At 47.8% G+C, this 15,921-nt stretch overlaps 1 protein-coding gene across 1 annotated transcript in view; it reads left to right on the top strand.

Moving 5' to 3' along the window:
• Nucleotides 1–15,921, top strand: part of ABTB2 (ankyrin repeat and BTB domain containing 2) — an 86,107-nt gene that overhangs the window by 61,309 nt on the left and 8,877 nt on the right. The window contains exons 2-8 of the mRNA XM_044270192.1: nt 7,918–8,064; nt 9,191–9,404; nt 11,850–12,002; nt 12,328–12,493; nt 12,677–12,766; nt 14,699–14,800; nt 15,151–15,247. Of these exons, the coding sequence (XP_044126127.1) occupies nt 7,918–8,064; nt 9,191–9,404; nt 11,850–12,002; nt 12,328–12,493; nt 12,677–12,766; nt 14,699–14,800; nt 15,151–15,247 (969 nt within the window). The remainder of the gene's footprint in view (nt 1–7,917; nt 8,065–9,190; nt 9,405–11,849; nt 12,003–12,327; nt 12,494–12,676; nt 12,767–14,698; nt 14,801–15,150; nt 15,248–15,921) is intronic.

Here is a 15,921-nt window from a genome sequence, read left to right on the forward strand (position 1 = left end):
TCCCGGACTCGGGTTCGGTTCCACGGTACCATTTGGAACCGAACCAGAGTTCGGGAAATATCTTTTTACAGTACAAATTAATTTATTAAGTTATTACACGTAGTCTTGCGAGACTCCGCGAAGCAATAACTTCGGCTCACCGGAGCCAATACATTCTAATAATGTACAGAGCGCTCGCTCCATACAGTATTAGAACAAAGTTTTATGCGAACCGACTTTGGATGTTTCATCCGAAGTCGATTCGCTCTTCTTTAATAATCAGCACAAGATGAATTAAAATGAAACTGACAGTGTAACAGCCCTCTAAGCACCTGCGAAACCACATTATAAGATGAAAAAATGTCTGCCTGCAGTCACCACTAGGGGGAGCACAATAGCCTACTGCGTACAGTTTTAATATGGAGGTCGATGCAAGCTTTATGTGCCCCCTAGTGGTGGCTGCAGGCAGTCTGTGGGCGGTTGGGAAGTGGTTAAGCATTTTTATGTAATCTGCTGCTAGGATTCAGAGACAGCCTGTGAGTCCTCCTAACCCCACCCACACACAGTGATTGGCAGGTTTTCCTGTGTATGGGTGGGGTTAGGAGGACTCACAGGCTCTTTCCATGAATCCTGGCATCATTTAAGAAAACACTGAATCAAATCCTAGGAAACTATATATAAACCCAAGCTCAGCGTATTCCCCTCTATCCTTTGCTGCCCTCAGCTTGTAGTTCTGACAGATCCACTTTAAATCTTAATAAAAAGGGGACAGATGAGAAAAGTGCTGTTTCTTTAAGACGTTGCCTCAGCAAGCTAACCCCTATTTCAGGGGTAGTCAACCTCCGGCACTCTAGCTCAGTGTTTCCCAACCAGTGTGCCTCCAGCTGTTGCAAAACTACAACTCCCAGCATGCCCGCACAGCCAAAGGCTGTCCAGGCATGCTGGGAGTTGTAGTTTTGCAACAGCTGGAGGCACACTGGTTGGGAAACACTGCTCGAGCTGTTGTGAAACTACAACTCCCATCATGCATACTTCCTCTGCTCTTCTCAGAACTCTCGCAGAAATGAATGGAGCATGCTGGGAATTGTAGTTTCACAACAGCTGGAGTGCCGAAGGTTGCTGACTCCTGCCCTATTTAATAGGAGGCACGGACAGGGGCCCCTTTAACCACTGTCCTCACCATTGACTGCAACCATTGACAGAACCAATTTAGTTCTAAGCGAGGCAATAAAGCAGGGATGCCCGACCTGCGGCCCTCCAGCCGTTGCAAAACTACAACTCCCAGCATGCCCAGACAGCCTACAGCAGGGAATGGTGGGAGTTGTAGATTTACAACAGCTGGAGGGCCGCAGGTTGAGCATCTCTGCCATAGAGGAGTGCTTGCTGGGGGCCCCTGGCTGACTCCCTAATGCTCGGGGCCCTGAATCGCACGTCTATAAAGCTGTGTGTCCCCTCAGTGTGAGCAGAGACCTTGGTTTTATGTTACTTTCCAGGGAGAGACATTTTGTTGCCTGTTTTCCAGGAAATGAATGGAATAGTTACATGATTTTACAGCTTTTGCCTAAAGAGAAGGGATCATTGTATCTGTGTCACCGCCACAAACATCTTCTCCAAGGTCTTCGTTCACCTCGGCGGAGGGGAGGCATCACTGGCGTGACGAAAGGGGTTAATTCCGGGAGAGCGGCATCTCACGCGGCAGATGTACTTCCATATTAATAACCTTTTAACAGCTCTGGCATCGGGAGCACAAACGGCGCAGTGTGTAAGGTGCCGATCACTGGCCGCGTTAATTGTATCCAGATGCCGGGGAGAGAGAGGACGCCAAACCCCAGAGAGCAAAGGCGGCACACAGCCCTGGCACAATAACCCTGTGTGTGCCAGACCCAATAGCCTGGCACCCAGGCACAGTAACCCTGTATCTACTGGGCTGCATAGAAATGCCCCTTGGCACAATAACCTTTATTCATGTTGGCACAGTGGCAGAGCAGCTCTGTGTGCCCTGGAAGACGTAGAACAGTACCGCTATACTGTATATCGGGACACGTGTGGCGGCACAGTACTCCGGCCTGATCTCATTCTCTAAATTTTTGGGGGGGAATTTCAGTAAATGGGTTTCAGGATACGCAGTTTTGTAATATACTTTGCGCTTCAGTTTCCTTGCTGTTTTCAAGAACATTGCTTGCTGTCAGTGAATGGAAACTGTCAAAAGAAAAAAGACCTCTATCTCATATCAGACCAACCAGAGACCCCTCCAAAAGGAAGAGTGGACGAGTTTTGCCTATAAGTAAGTCTTTATATGCCAGGCCAGCTGGTCTCCTAAAAAATAATCGCTACCCCCCCCCCCTTCCCCCGGCATCTGTCTGGGGTTCCTGGGCCCCACCAGAGGTAAGCATTCTGAGGGCCACTCGCCATCTATACAGAACACGGACACTGCATTGTGATCTTTGTTATTACACGGGAGGGAGAACACGCCATCAGGATCTTATGGGATATTTGATATCATCCCATTGGAAATGGACCCTAGGGATAACTGATTATCTCCAAATCGGGTTGTCTTCTGCTGGACCTTTGGGGCCCATTATTGTGTCAGTGACTGAGCAAAACAGAGGAGCCTCTGGCGGGCCCATCCGACCCAACATGTGATGTTCATGCAGGTACATGCAAGTCTTCTGTGGGCAACACACAGAGTTTCCTCCTCCTATAAGCTCTCCATTCAAAGACTACAAGCAGAGATCTTGAAAGGAATTGTTCATCAAAGATTTAATAGGAACAATACGTTTGCATGACGCCAGGAAAATGAAAGACCTGTTGGTATAACCATTTTTCTGATATGGGCAAAACCATGGAACTGGAGAGAAAAATCTGTCTGCAGCCACCACTAGGGGGAGCCAGAGAGCTTTCTGATTACGGTTTTACTATGGAGATCAATGTATGCAGTAAGCACATAAGCTCCCCCTAGTGGTGGCTGCAGGCAGAATTGTATCTTTTCTAGGTCTGTGCAAGGAGTTGGAAGTTCTTCTGAGGTAAATGACAAAAATAATTGGAACAAAATTTTGAACCGAAAAATGTAATAAAAAATAGGATAAAACTGTATTTAAAGAAAATGACCCTGACAATATAATAAAGCCTGCAGAAAACAATAGTCTTCCTGCTGCCACCACTAGGGGGAGCACGATGGCTTACTGCAAACTGTTTTACTATGGAGATCAATGCATGCTGTATGCTCCCCCTAGTGGTGGCTACGGGCAAACAGAATTGTAACATTTCTATCTCTACAGGCAATTGGAATCTCTGCGTCAGAAAATAAACTGGGAAATTAGTCAGCACCGAATTTTGGATGTAGAAACAAGATATAAAATGTAGTCGTGTCCGTTCCAGTAGGATGCTTTATGTACCCGCAGTCTTCCAGCTGTATTTCGGCCATGTCTCTGACTTCAGGAGATGGTTAAACTCTTGCTGATCCGTCAGATGATCTGGCTCTGATTAGACCTCCGGCTCCAGGAGAATCACAACTCATCTCCTTGGCTTGGACATGGGGACAGGTGGTGGGAATGTCTCAGATTATCCGTCTACCTCAGTGATAGGCAAACTGCGGCTCTCCAGCATTTGTAAAACTACAACTCTCACCATCCCCTGCTGTAGGCTGAAAGCTGTAGGCAGTCTTTGCATGCTGGGAGTTGTAGTTCTGCAACAGCTGGAGAGCCGCAGTTTGCCTATCACTGGTTCTACCTGATCACAGTGCGGCCCTTATGTTACAGGAAATGTACATAATTACACCCAGATCAACCTTGCTATGTTAATCAGTGGCTGCCAGCTCATGCTGGGAGTTGTAGTTCCACAACAGCCAGAGAGATTCATGATGCAGGGCATTGCTGTCTTTATACTTCAACGTGCAAATGTCGCTTTCTCTGCATTAGGGCTCATGCACACGACCGTATGTATTTTGCGGTCCGCATAGCACGCATTTGCAAAAAAAAACGGATGACCTCTTGCATCCGTTTTTTTTTTTTTTTTCCAGATCCATTGTAAAAATGCCTGTCCTTGTCCTCAAAACATGGGACACGTTAAATTTTTTTTGCGGAATGGACATACGGACACGTAATGCACATGGAGTCATTTTCGTTTTTTTGCGGCCCCATTGAAATGAAGGGCTCCGCATGCAGGCCACAAAAAAAAACGGAATGGACACGGACAAAAAATACATTCATGTCCATGAGCGCTGACGGCTGCTATTATAGCCCAGAGGTGCATTCACTATTCTACAGGCCTCAGAGCTGAAATCTTGATGATTTGCCTTCTTTACTCCAGGCACTGTACAGTATACGGACTCCCAATAGTCAGGTATGTGTCTGACCACAGGCTTGCTGACTGTTTGCAATGACTGTATTCATGTCCGTTCCAGTAGGATGCTACATTTTGGCTCCTGAGTTGTTGTTTTTTTCTGAGTTCTGTAAACTTGAACCTTATTTTTGCTTAGTGTAAACCTGAGAAGAAGGATCTCAGGAAGCTTCCAGCTGGGGACACGTATCTCTGGAGGCTTCACAGAGGCTTGGCAGATATGAAATGCTAATATGTTGTATTGTTGCTTGATATTTTGTCTGCGTCTCTGCCTGCAGATGGCTGTAAGGTCCCACTGAGACCTGCGTGATCTCCCTGTGGGGCACACATCGCATGGGAGCATCGGGCAGAATGTGCCCCCCCAGAGATCAGCCTTCAGATGGGGCCCCAGAATCTCCAGCACAAAGAGCCCGACTGAGATGCCAATGTAAAAATCTGTGCTGCCCTGTGAATAGTGCCACCCTGAATGGCGGAGCAACATGGGGCATAGGTTTGTTCAGAGCGGAGGGTGCATTACCTGCACTCAAGTGTTTTCTATAGGCACTCACCATATAATCTATAGGCAGGTTAGGCATTTGCCATGTCATCTGGAGGCGCTCGCCCCCTGTCGATGGTGTGGAGGCGCTCGCCCCCTGTCGATGGTGTGGAGGCGCTCGCCCCCTGTCGATGGTGTGGAGGCGCTCGCCCCCTGTCGATGGTGTGGAGGCGCTCGCCCCCTGTCGATGGTGTGGAGGCGCTCGCCCCCCTGTCCAGATGCGGATCCGTCTCACAAATGCATTGCAATACTGGATCCGTTTCTCCAGTTGTCATCCGGAAAAATGGATCCAGTATTTATCTCGTTCACATTTTTAAAGGTCTGCGCATGCGCACACCGCAAAGCCGTATCCATTTTCCGGAACACTTGGGGCCGGATCCGGCATTATTGCATTTCAATGGAAAATAATGCCAGATCCGGCATTCCGGCAAGTGTTCCGGAATTTTGTACGGAGAAAATACTGCAGCATGCTGCGGTATTTTCTCCATCCAAGAACCGTACAGTGACTGAACTGAAGACATCCTGATGCGTCCTGAACGGATTGCTCTCCATTCAGAATGCATTAGGATAAAACTGATCAGTTATTTTCCGGTATTGAGCCCCTAGGACGGAACTCAATACCGGAAAAGAATAACGCAAGTGTGAAAGTACTCTAATTTGACAAGGACGGTGTTTTTTGTGTATTTCACAGTGGTTTACGTCCAGTTTTTCCGCCATCTGGTACACCCTTGCCTGTGATAAACCCTCATCGTGTTGCATTTCTCCCATCACCCCCATCATACGCAGTCAGCCACATAGACGCGGAATACTTTCCTCTTCTGCTGAAGTTATTAGCGCTCCTGCCTCGAGGAGATATTTGGAACGCACGTTCTTATCCTTGACTTTTGGAGCTGAAAAGCCTTCCCTGGTTTTGTTCTCTTCTGTACAGCTGAGCGGAACATAATAAAAGGCTCGGCCCGGGGCCAGCAGGTTATTCACGTCTCCTAAGGAAATGGACATATTATATAATTTTATAACCATGGTGCCTCGCGCTGTAGTCTGGAGCCGCTAGGTACACGTTGTAGGTGTTTAGATATAGAAGATATACCATGTAATTGTCCTAGAAGTGCTCGCTGTTGTGCAGCTACGACTCCCTGAGTGCTCAAGGCATGCTGAGAGTTGTAGTTTTGCAACAGCAGGAGAGCTACAGATTGGGGTAGCGGGGGGCTCTGATTTACAACAAGGGGGTTTCCCAATTCTATGCATATAAACCTAAAGCATTATGTAAATGGGAAGTTCTGCAACTTTCTAATGCTCTTTGGGTTTCGATTCCACTCCTTTTTCACTCCTTGCTGTCAGTGAATGAGAACTGTTGTTTCCATTCAGAGCCAGTAAAACTGTAGATACCGTACCCAGTCCTGCTATTGGCTGAGAAGTGATACAATTGTATCCAGAGCAAACAAAGCATCAGCAGAAGCTGCACAAATCTCTCTGGTAGTTTGCTACAATGTATCAGTCTGGAGTCCTGGGTGTTTACAGAGCTGGTCTACACTGGATACAATTGTATCCACTGCTGAGAGCAGGGCTGGCTATGGATAGGTTTACTGTCTCTGAATGGAAACCAAGAGGGTTCTCATTCACTGACAGCAAAACCTCTTGAATTCTGGAAGAGAGAGGAGATAACATACACATTTACACTTCACTGACCACCACACAATGGAAATACGGTGCATATCTGTAGGCTGCTATTATATATATATATATATATATATATATATATATATATATATATATATATATATATATATAATTTTTTTTAAATAGGTGACGTCGCGCTCCGTTATGCATTCAAGTAAAAAATGCCATGGATGACAAGTTGACGTTTTCAGCCTATACGCTGTGTGAACAAAGCCTATGACTTATAATTTGTCTCTCGGAAAGCTGGGTGACAACCAATATGGCTTCCAGGAGGCTTGTCACCCAGCTTTCTAGAAATTGTAGAAGATGTGGATTCTGCATTCAGGAGTCTTAGAAAGCTGGGTGGTCACCATCCTCAGAATGGGGTTGATTGGGCCCTAGAGAGGATATGATTTAAAGGGCCCAAAAGAAGCGATATGCTCCAAATGCCATGGTCTTCTGTTTGATCCTTGGGGCCCATTAGTGTGGGGCCACTGGAGGCTCCTCTGGTACCCTGGTGGGCACATGCCCCACCTGGATGGCAGCTGCTGTTGGTTGACGCACAGCTTTCTTGGGAACAGACATGATCACTAGGCACGAGAGGAGCAAAATCTCCAGACACGTTCTGCGAGATGACGGAACAGATTCAGGTCCAGCCTCCTGTACCGAAGAATCTGTTCTACTGATACACAGATCCAAATCCTCTCCAGAGCCATAGAGTTCAAGGGGTAGTCCAATAAGAGTCGTGAATAGTCCCAGACCAGGGGTCCTTAGTCCCCCACGTTTGAATTGAGCAGCAGTGCACCTTTCCACTCCATTCATCTCCTTGGGACTGTAGATGGCGGGGTACAGGACCTCTGCGGGTCCATAGAGTTTGAATAGAGTGTGCATGTTCATTCACTGCTCCATTCAAAGGGGGGGGGGGACAGGAGCCTCATATGATCAGCAGTCAGACCCCCACTCTGTTAACCCCTATCCAGATACTTGTTGTAACTGTAACAGGCCTTTAAATGATAACATTCTGACTGCCTGCAGCCACCACTAGAGGGAGCTATGAACTGCTAGAGGGGATTTGGAGCTGTACTGCCTGCAGCCACCACTAGAGGGAGCTATGAACTGCTAGAGGGGATTTGGAGCTGTACTGCCTGCAGCCACCACTAGAGGGAGCTATGAACTGCTAGAGGGGATTTGGAGCTGTACTGTCTGCAGCCACCACTAGAGGGAGCTATGAACTGCTAGAGGCAGTTCTGTTCCCAGTAAAGATAGAATATGAAGGTAATCGGCACAGAATATTCGGGCGATTTTCACCCTGGAAAGTGAATTTAGGATTACAATGAATTTTTAATAAACCGCTTATGATTTTGTCATTTGTGACTGCAATCACCAGTTCATGTCGTTGTCGTTTTCAGGGGTCCTCTCGCTGCCTCCATACTTCAGTCCATACAAAGACAATTCTCTCCAGCGAGATGACGCCACCGATGCCTACACGCACCTTGAACTACGCACTTTGGAGCAGTCGCTGCTCGCCACCTGTGTCGGGAGCATCTCGGAGCTGAGTGAGTACAAGTACCATCCGCCACGCGAGGAACCTGCACACTGTGCCTCCGTCATGTAATGAAAAGTCAAGATTTCTGCTTACTGGCAGTGACGAGGAATTGTTTCCAATCAGAAACTAAAAATCTGTCCTGGTCATGTCTAGCTCTCATAGGTGGAGACCCTGTTAGAGTGTATTACAGCGCTCTCTAAGGGAACGGCCATGTCGGGGAGCTGAAAACCACGTTGAAACTTATTTTACTTATCAAATTGATAAAGAGGAGCTGTCACCCCTCCTGACATGTCCATTTCTGACCCTTTGTTGTGACATTCCTCTATTACTCCTACTAGAAGTTATCAATGAATTGCCAGCAGTTTGCAGCGAAGATCCAGTTGGGGGGGGGGGGGGTTCAGGACTGTGCAGGAGACCCCCAAACTGGTTGAACCTTCATTGCAAACTGCTAGGAACCCATTTATTAGAACTTCTAGCAGGAATAATAGAGGAATGGTGCAAGATAGCCATAACAATAGATGTTCCAGAATGATTACGAGGGAAATGCAAGTAGATCCTAAGACACACGTCAGGAAAGGTGATCGATCCTCTTTAATGGGCAGGTGGTTTTAAAAACTACAACAATTTGCAGTAAAACACGTTTTTTCGTCCGCATCAAAGCTGTGTTCTGGCCACCCAGTTTCGTTTGACTGTGCCCTTAGAGTGAACCATGAATGTGTAGTTATTGGACATAATCAGGGGAGGGTTTCAGGCCTTGGATATAAACAAAAATGCCCCCATTCACTGACAGCAAGCTGAGATCTTGAAAATGTTAAGCAGTTCCTAGGCGCCAGGCTTCTGCTGCTCGTGCCTGGATTTTGCCCACTTTTTGTGACTCACTAAAAACTGTCCCTAAAAAGGGGAAGCGGAGGTTTGTACGATGCGCCTGATTTATTACTTTCCTGCACCAGTTTTTTGTGCAAAATTATGGTGTAAAGTGAACGCCCATTGAGCTGGTGCAAGGAAAAGTGCATAACCTCTAGCAAGACTCTGCGTTTACGACTGGCACAGTCGTGAGGTTGGCGCTAAATCCAGACTAAAACTCTGCCTACCTCTATGAAGGCTTCACGTGTCTGATCTGTGCATTGCTTCCTCAGGTGACCTGGTTTCCCGTGCCATGCATCATATGCAGTGTCTGAACACCCCCAGGCCTGGCATGAGCCCTGCACGGCAAACTCGCCACCCGCAGCAGCACATCACCTGGTCTCCGGACTCGCTGCACACGTTGTACTATTTCCTGCGCTGCTCTCAGATGGAATCCATGGAAAATCCCAACTTGGACCCACCTAGAATGTCACTGCACAATGAGAGGTAAGTAGCCCCTGTGGGCACGAGGTCGCTGTGCACTAATGTCTGCTAAGCAGTGCCATAAATATAGGGGGTGCAGAGTTTGCAAACCTCAGGTTGGTGCCTAGGAGGGCACATGAGAAGACACAGTCCTTGCAGGACAGATTTTCTAAAATGTTTTGCATTCCTCACAGAATTTTTTTTTAAACCATGGAGAAATTTGGGGGCAGCACAGCATCCAAAACCATGCCAGCCATGAACCACGGTGCCCCGGGAGCCAGCCAGTGTAGCTACAATGCATCTACAGTGCCTATGGAGTCATCTACATTGCCCTTTCAAGTCACCTATAGTGCCCCAGTGTCAATCGCAGTGCGACTAGAGCTGACAGCAGTGCCCAGTGAGCCCCAATGCCCCTAGTGCCATCCGCTGTGCCTCAGAGTCAGCCAGAGTTCCCACAGTGCAGACTATAGTGACCAGTTCCAATGATAGTAGATTCAGCCACAGTGCCCCAAGAGCCCGCCAAAGAAGCCATAGTGCCACCTGCAGTATCACCAGAGTAAGCTACACTGCCTTCTCAAGCCAGTGCAAGCACCAGTGCCCCCAGATTCACCCCCAGTGCCAGTCACAATGCCTACTACTGTGCCATTCACTGTGCTACCAGAGTCAGCCACAGAGCACCCAGCGCCATCCACTGTTACCAGATTAGCGCCCCCACAGCTGCAATGCCACCTGTGCTATTCATTGTGCTACCAGAGTAGGCTAAGGTGCCCCAGTACAACTCCACTGACTCCAGTCACTGTGCCCTACTGCCAACTACACTGACTGCAGTCGCAGTGCCCCAGTGCTAATTCCCCTGTCTCCAGTCACACTGCTTCAGTGCCAACTCCACTGACTGCAATCACAGTGCCCTTAGTGCCAATTTGACTGACTCCAGTCACAGTGCCCCATTGCCTACTTCACTGCTTCCAGTCACGGTGCCCTAGTGCCAACTTCACTCACTTTAGTTTCTACCCTACGTTGCCAGTTGAATAGAATTTTTAGAAAAGACAATTTTCTGCAGATTTTTTTTTTTCATATCTTTTTCATCTCCTTTCTCTTGTATGTATCTACATTCTAGAATCCCTCTGATAACTTTTCGTTTGGAATTTTTTCACATAAATTTCAGCCATAAATTTTCACTTGAAAGTGTCCATGGGATTCCTGCCCAGAGAGGGAGACGGGGGGGGGGGGGGGGGGGGCGGCCGCTGGATAAATGACACGACCACAGAGCAATTAAACCTCCGCAGTAACTGAGACATTTGCTTATGGGGAGCGGGCAGTAGCCCTACCCGAACCCACCGGAGCCGGCCCTACAAATCTAAAAAATATGTCCTCTCGTTATGTGAGCCTTCTGTCAGCGGTGCAGGGGGGAGATTTGTTACATAATGGGGTCTTGTCAGTAAGTTTATGATCTGGCATAAAGAATGCCTGACATTCTCTACCGAGCCCCTAAGAGTAGACGCCACATACTGCCCGGGGGTCTGATGGGGGGCCGACTCATGCTATGGACCCGAGTGTTCAGGTTATGTAGTCACAACGTGTAACAATGTATCATTCTTCACAATCCACAGCCGCAATACAAACATATACAATAAAACTGCCTCCTTTCTTTCTGGCAAGGAAAGATTTTAAGGGGTTATCCCATGAATCTTGTTCGTGCCTTCATACCCCAAGTGCTGAGAGGTTGTTAATGACCATATCGATGGAAATTACAGTATTTCTAGCCTAAAATATGGTGCTGGTGCTACTGCTACTAATCTGTGTTGCAAGGGGTGAGCTCTGGACAGAATTAGTCTCCTTCACCTTCTGGCAGCTCATAATATAGGCCCTGCTTACTTCCGCTGCAGAAGGAGCCTTCTTAGACTCAGATATACTGCCATGTAGTGCACAGGCTCTTTCTATTGGCTGTCCTGCAGTAATCAGGGGGATGGCTATGCACAGACCATGGAGAGGGACTGAGCATGTGTGACCACTAGCACTCAGGTCGTAGAGTGGAGGTGCACATTGCTATACACTTTGACCACCAGGTGGTGCCATACTAAATGTCAGAAGGTTTTGCAGGATCTGTTAAGCCACGCCCCCTTGTCAAATGCAGCGGAAAAAGGGGAAGTATCGCTGGATAACTATTATATATACATATTGGGTTCTAGTTGCAGTAGGATTTATTTTTTTTAAAGCCTTTACATCTACATGTTATTTGGCAATTTGCACCTTTAGTCTTGGGCGAAGCAATGCAACGTGGCAGATGAAAACGTAATAGATTGTTAGTTATTGTTACATTCTGCAGTTCTAAAACTTCTGGCAGCTGAGGGTTTGCTACAATCATTTCCAGTCTCTACAAGAACACCTAGCCTAAAAACATCGTATTGAGGGGAGGAGACCCCCGTCTATTCGGAGAGCAGACGGCTATTCTTGGGGTTTGTTTTGCAGGCCGTTCATCTTGCTGCCCCCGTTGATGGAGTGGATGCGTGTGGCCATCACATATGCAGAACACCGCCGCAGCCTGACCGTAGATGCTGATGACATCAGACAGACGGCGCGGTTACTTCTCCCGGGACTGGACTGTGAGCCGCGGCAGCTGAAGTAAGTCCCAGGACAGGCGACACAACCATTACTTTAGGTCTGGGATGCCACTTACATGGCTATTGTAGCACTGAGCACGACCTGTCTGTGACATTGGTCTCACAGCATGCTGGGGGTAGTAGTTTTGCAACTGCTAGAGACCCAGAAGTTGGAGACCACTGGTTTACGGCTCATTGGAACAACAGCTTACTAAGAAGTGTAGATACATTAAAGCTCAGCCCCTGCGGCCAATACCGGGGGGGGGGGGGGGGGGGTGATCGATTCCCCCCCCCCCCCCCCCCCCGGCCCCTGACTTATTTTGCATTCCTCCTGTCTTCTATTCCAGGCCAGAATGTTGTGTCAGCTCCCTCAGACGTCTCGATGCCGCAGCCGCCACAGAACGTTTCCAGCAGGACTTGGGCTTCCGAATGCTGAACTGTGGGCGCACAGACCTTATCCCCCAGGCCGTGCGAGCATTGGGGCCTGAAGGCATTAACACTATGGATGATCAGGTACAGATGGTCTTCTATATTCCCTCTGCAGCTGAAAGAGGGACCTGTCACCTCTACATCCTATCTTAGAACCAGCACTGTGCACTTCCTCTGTTATTCCTCTTGGAAATGCACAAACAAATTGACAAATTTTGATAACATCCCAGTGGTAAGTTGGCATTGACCTTGCCTGTTGTTTTCCAGGGTTCGACCCCACTGATGTACGCCTGCGCTGCCGGAGATGAGGCCATGGTGCAAATGCTGATCGAAGCTGGAGCAGATCTGGATGTCGCTGTAAGAGAATGACCCCTGTAACTGTGGGGTGGGAGTGACTGTACATTCACACCAACACGGTAACTGGCTCAGAGCCAGATTAGGGGTGGCACGTGGCACGTGGCGCAGTGCACTAGAAACGGGTAGACAGCATCTCATCCAGCCCGTGCATCCATGTACACAAACCGAGCCTCCTGTCCACTGCATAGATTACGTTGCCCAACCTGCGGCCCTCCAGCTGTTGTAAAACGACAACTCCCATCTTCCCCTGTTGTAGGCTGATGGCTATAGACTGTCCGAGCATGCTGGGAATTGTAGTCGTGCAAAAGCTGGAGGGCCGCAGGTTGGGCATCCCTGGACTACACCATCGGTGGCTGCCCGAAACAGCTGATCAGTGGGGGTGAGGGGAGTCGGATCAGATATTCATGACCTATCCTGAAGAAGTGTCATCAGTATTTAAAGGGGTTGTCCAGGTTCAAGAGGAAACCGGCCAACTCTAAGTTTACCCTGGTAGAACTACAGAGACATCTGTCTAGAGATCTATCTAATTGGACATATTGTCAGTGCACTGCCGAGGCCAGTGATTGGATGTGGTCTAACAAAATGTCTGGAGAGATAGGTAGGTCGATAGATTGCTTGGTTGATTGATAGGTTGATTGATAGATTGGTTTGTTCATAGGTTTGTTCATAGGTTGGTTCATATGTTGGTTGATAGGTTGGTTGGTTCATAGGTTGGTTGGTTCGTTGGTTCATAGGTTGGCTGGTTGGTTCATAGGTTGGTTCATAGGTTGGTTGGTTCATAGGTTGGTTCATAGGTAGGTTGGTTGGTTCATAGGTTGGTTGGTTCATAGGTTGGTTGGTTCATAGGTTGGTTGGTTCATAGGTTGGTTGGTTCGTTGGTTGGTTCATAGGTTGGTTGGTTAGTTGGTTGGTTCATAGGTTGGTTCATAGGTTGGTTCATTGGTTGATAGGTTGGTTGGTTGATAGGTTGGTTGATAGGTTAATAGGTAGACAGGTAATTAGGTAGGTTGATAGGTCGGTAGGTTGTTAGATTGATAAGTAAGTTGATAGACAGACACATTGATAATTATTATAAACGCTATACTTCTTGCAGTGAGGACATCATACTCAGCCTTTCACGCTCTAGATTATTACACACGTTGCTTCACATTTCATGCAATTACTTGCAACCCAATTAAAGTTCAGCCGCATCTTTGGAGCCAAACTCGTCAGTGTAGACAGTCTGGTCCTGACGCCTTCTCTTCGTGTTCCTGTGACTGCAGCCAGGACATGTGAACAGTCCCTGCCCCAGGACGACAAGCTATTTGTGGCTTCTCCCATTAACAAAGCCTGAGTTTCCCAACACTTCAGTGACATCATTCAGATTGGCCTGGTGTGAGCCCACGTGCTTCCGGCCCATAGAATTGTGTGGACTAAACTGTTCATGTAAGAAATAATACTCTTCTCCATAATCATTAGGCATTTCTCTTTTGGGGAAAAACAAAGTACTATAAGATCAATCTGGATTATTAGATGCCTGATTAAAGGAATTTGCTGTATTAATATAAGATAATGAAATATTATAATGTATAATGCAATACAGTCATGGTGTGCAATGTTTCGGGGGCCCAGGCACACATTTTACACCAGGCATAGCTATAGGGGTGCAGAGGTAGCAGACACATAAGGCCTTTCTACCAAGGCACCAATATTCTAAATGAGACCTCATAGGAGCTGAAATCATATATATAACTACTGGTTCAGCAAAGCATTCAACGTTTGCACCCAGAAGTAGCAACAACCACTATGGCGACCACCATGTTCACCTGCGAGGATGTGAAGTTCACTGTACTAATGATTTTCAGACATTGTGGTTAGAGAAGATGAAATTGCTTCCCCGATGCAGCAGATCCCTGAGCATTACAGATAACCATCAATGTAACGGTCTTCCAGGTTCCAAACATTTCCCCTCGACACCCATCTGTGCACCCGGACACCCGCCACTGGACCGCATTAACCTTCGCCGTCCTCCATGGTCACATCTCCGTTGTGCAGGTAAGTGGCGCAATTTACTCATAAGAATAGATGATAAATATCTGCAGCAATTAGCAGGAAAATAGTAGATGGCAGCAAAACACAGAATACATGCCTCTTGTATATACAGAATACTTAAATGGATAAGCCCTCCCGGCACAAAATGCAGTTCTGTGTGAGGAGGCACAGGGTTATTCTTTAATTTGTATAAGAAAAGTTGAATTTGCTACAAAATGGCATTCTGTGTCACAAAAAGATTCTTTGTATCCAAAAGTGGTGTTTTCTAAATATAAATAATTTAATAAATACAAATCACAGGCTATAGTCCACACTGGGTCTGTCCTACAATATGTATGTCTGCTTTCTTGCAGTTGCTTCTAGATGCTGGCGCCCACGTGGAGGGTTCAGCCGTCAACAGCAGCGAAGACAACTATGCAGAAACCCCCCTACAGCTGGCGTCCGCTGCAGGTACAATAACATGGATGGATAGGATGGACAGCTGAATGTGATATGAGAGGGGGGGATAGGGTAGGAGAGCTGGATGGGATAGGGTAGGAGAGCTGGATGGGATAGGGTAGGAGAGCTGGATGGGATAGGGTAGGAGAGCTGGATGGGATAGGGTAGGAGAGCTGGATGGGATAGGGTAGGAGAGCTGGATGGGATGGGATGGGATAGGGTAGGAGAGCTGGATGGGATAGGTTAGGAGAGCTGGATGGGATAGGGTAGGAGAGCTGGATGGGTTAGGGTAGGAGAGCTGGATGGGTTAGGGTAGGAGAGCTGGATGGGATAGGTTAGGAGAGCTGGATGGGTTAGGGTAGGAGAGCTGGATGGGTTAGGGTAGGAGAGCTGGATGGGTTAGGGTAGGAGAGCTGGATGGGTTAGGGTAGGAGAGCTGGATGGGTTAGGGTAGGAGAGCTGGATGGGTTAGGGTAGGAGAGCTGGATGGGTTAGGGTCGGAGAGCTGGGTGGGTTAGGGTCGGAGAGCTGGGTGGGTTAGGGTCGGAGAGCTGGGTGGGTTAGGGTCGGAGAGCTGGGTGGGTTAGGGTCGGAGAGCTGGGTGGGTTAGGGTCGGAGAGCTGGGTGGGATAGGGTCGGAGAGCTGGGTGGGATAGGGTAGATGAGATACATAGATGGATTATATA

The sequence above is a fragment of the Bufo gargarizans genome, chromosome 10 (genome assembly GCF_014858855.1).
Source record: "Bufo gargarizans isolate SCDJY-AF-19 chromosome 10, ASM1485885v1, whole genome shotgun sequence".
Lineage (NCBI taxonomy): Eukaryota > Metazoa > Chordata > Amphibia > Anura > Bufonidae > Bufo > Bufo gargarizans.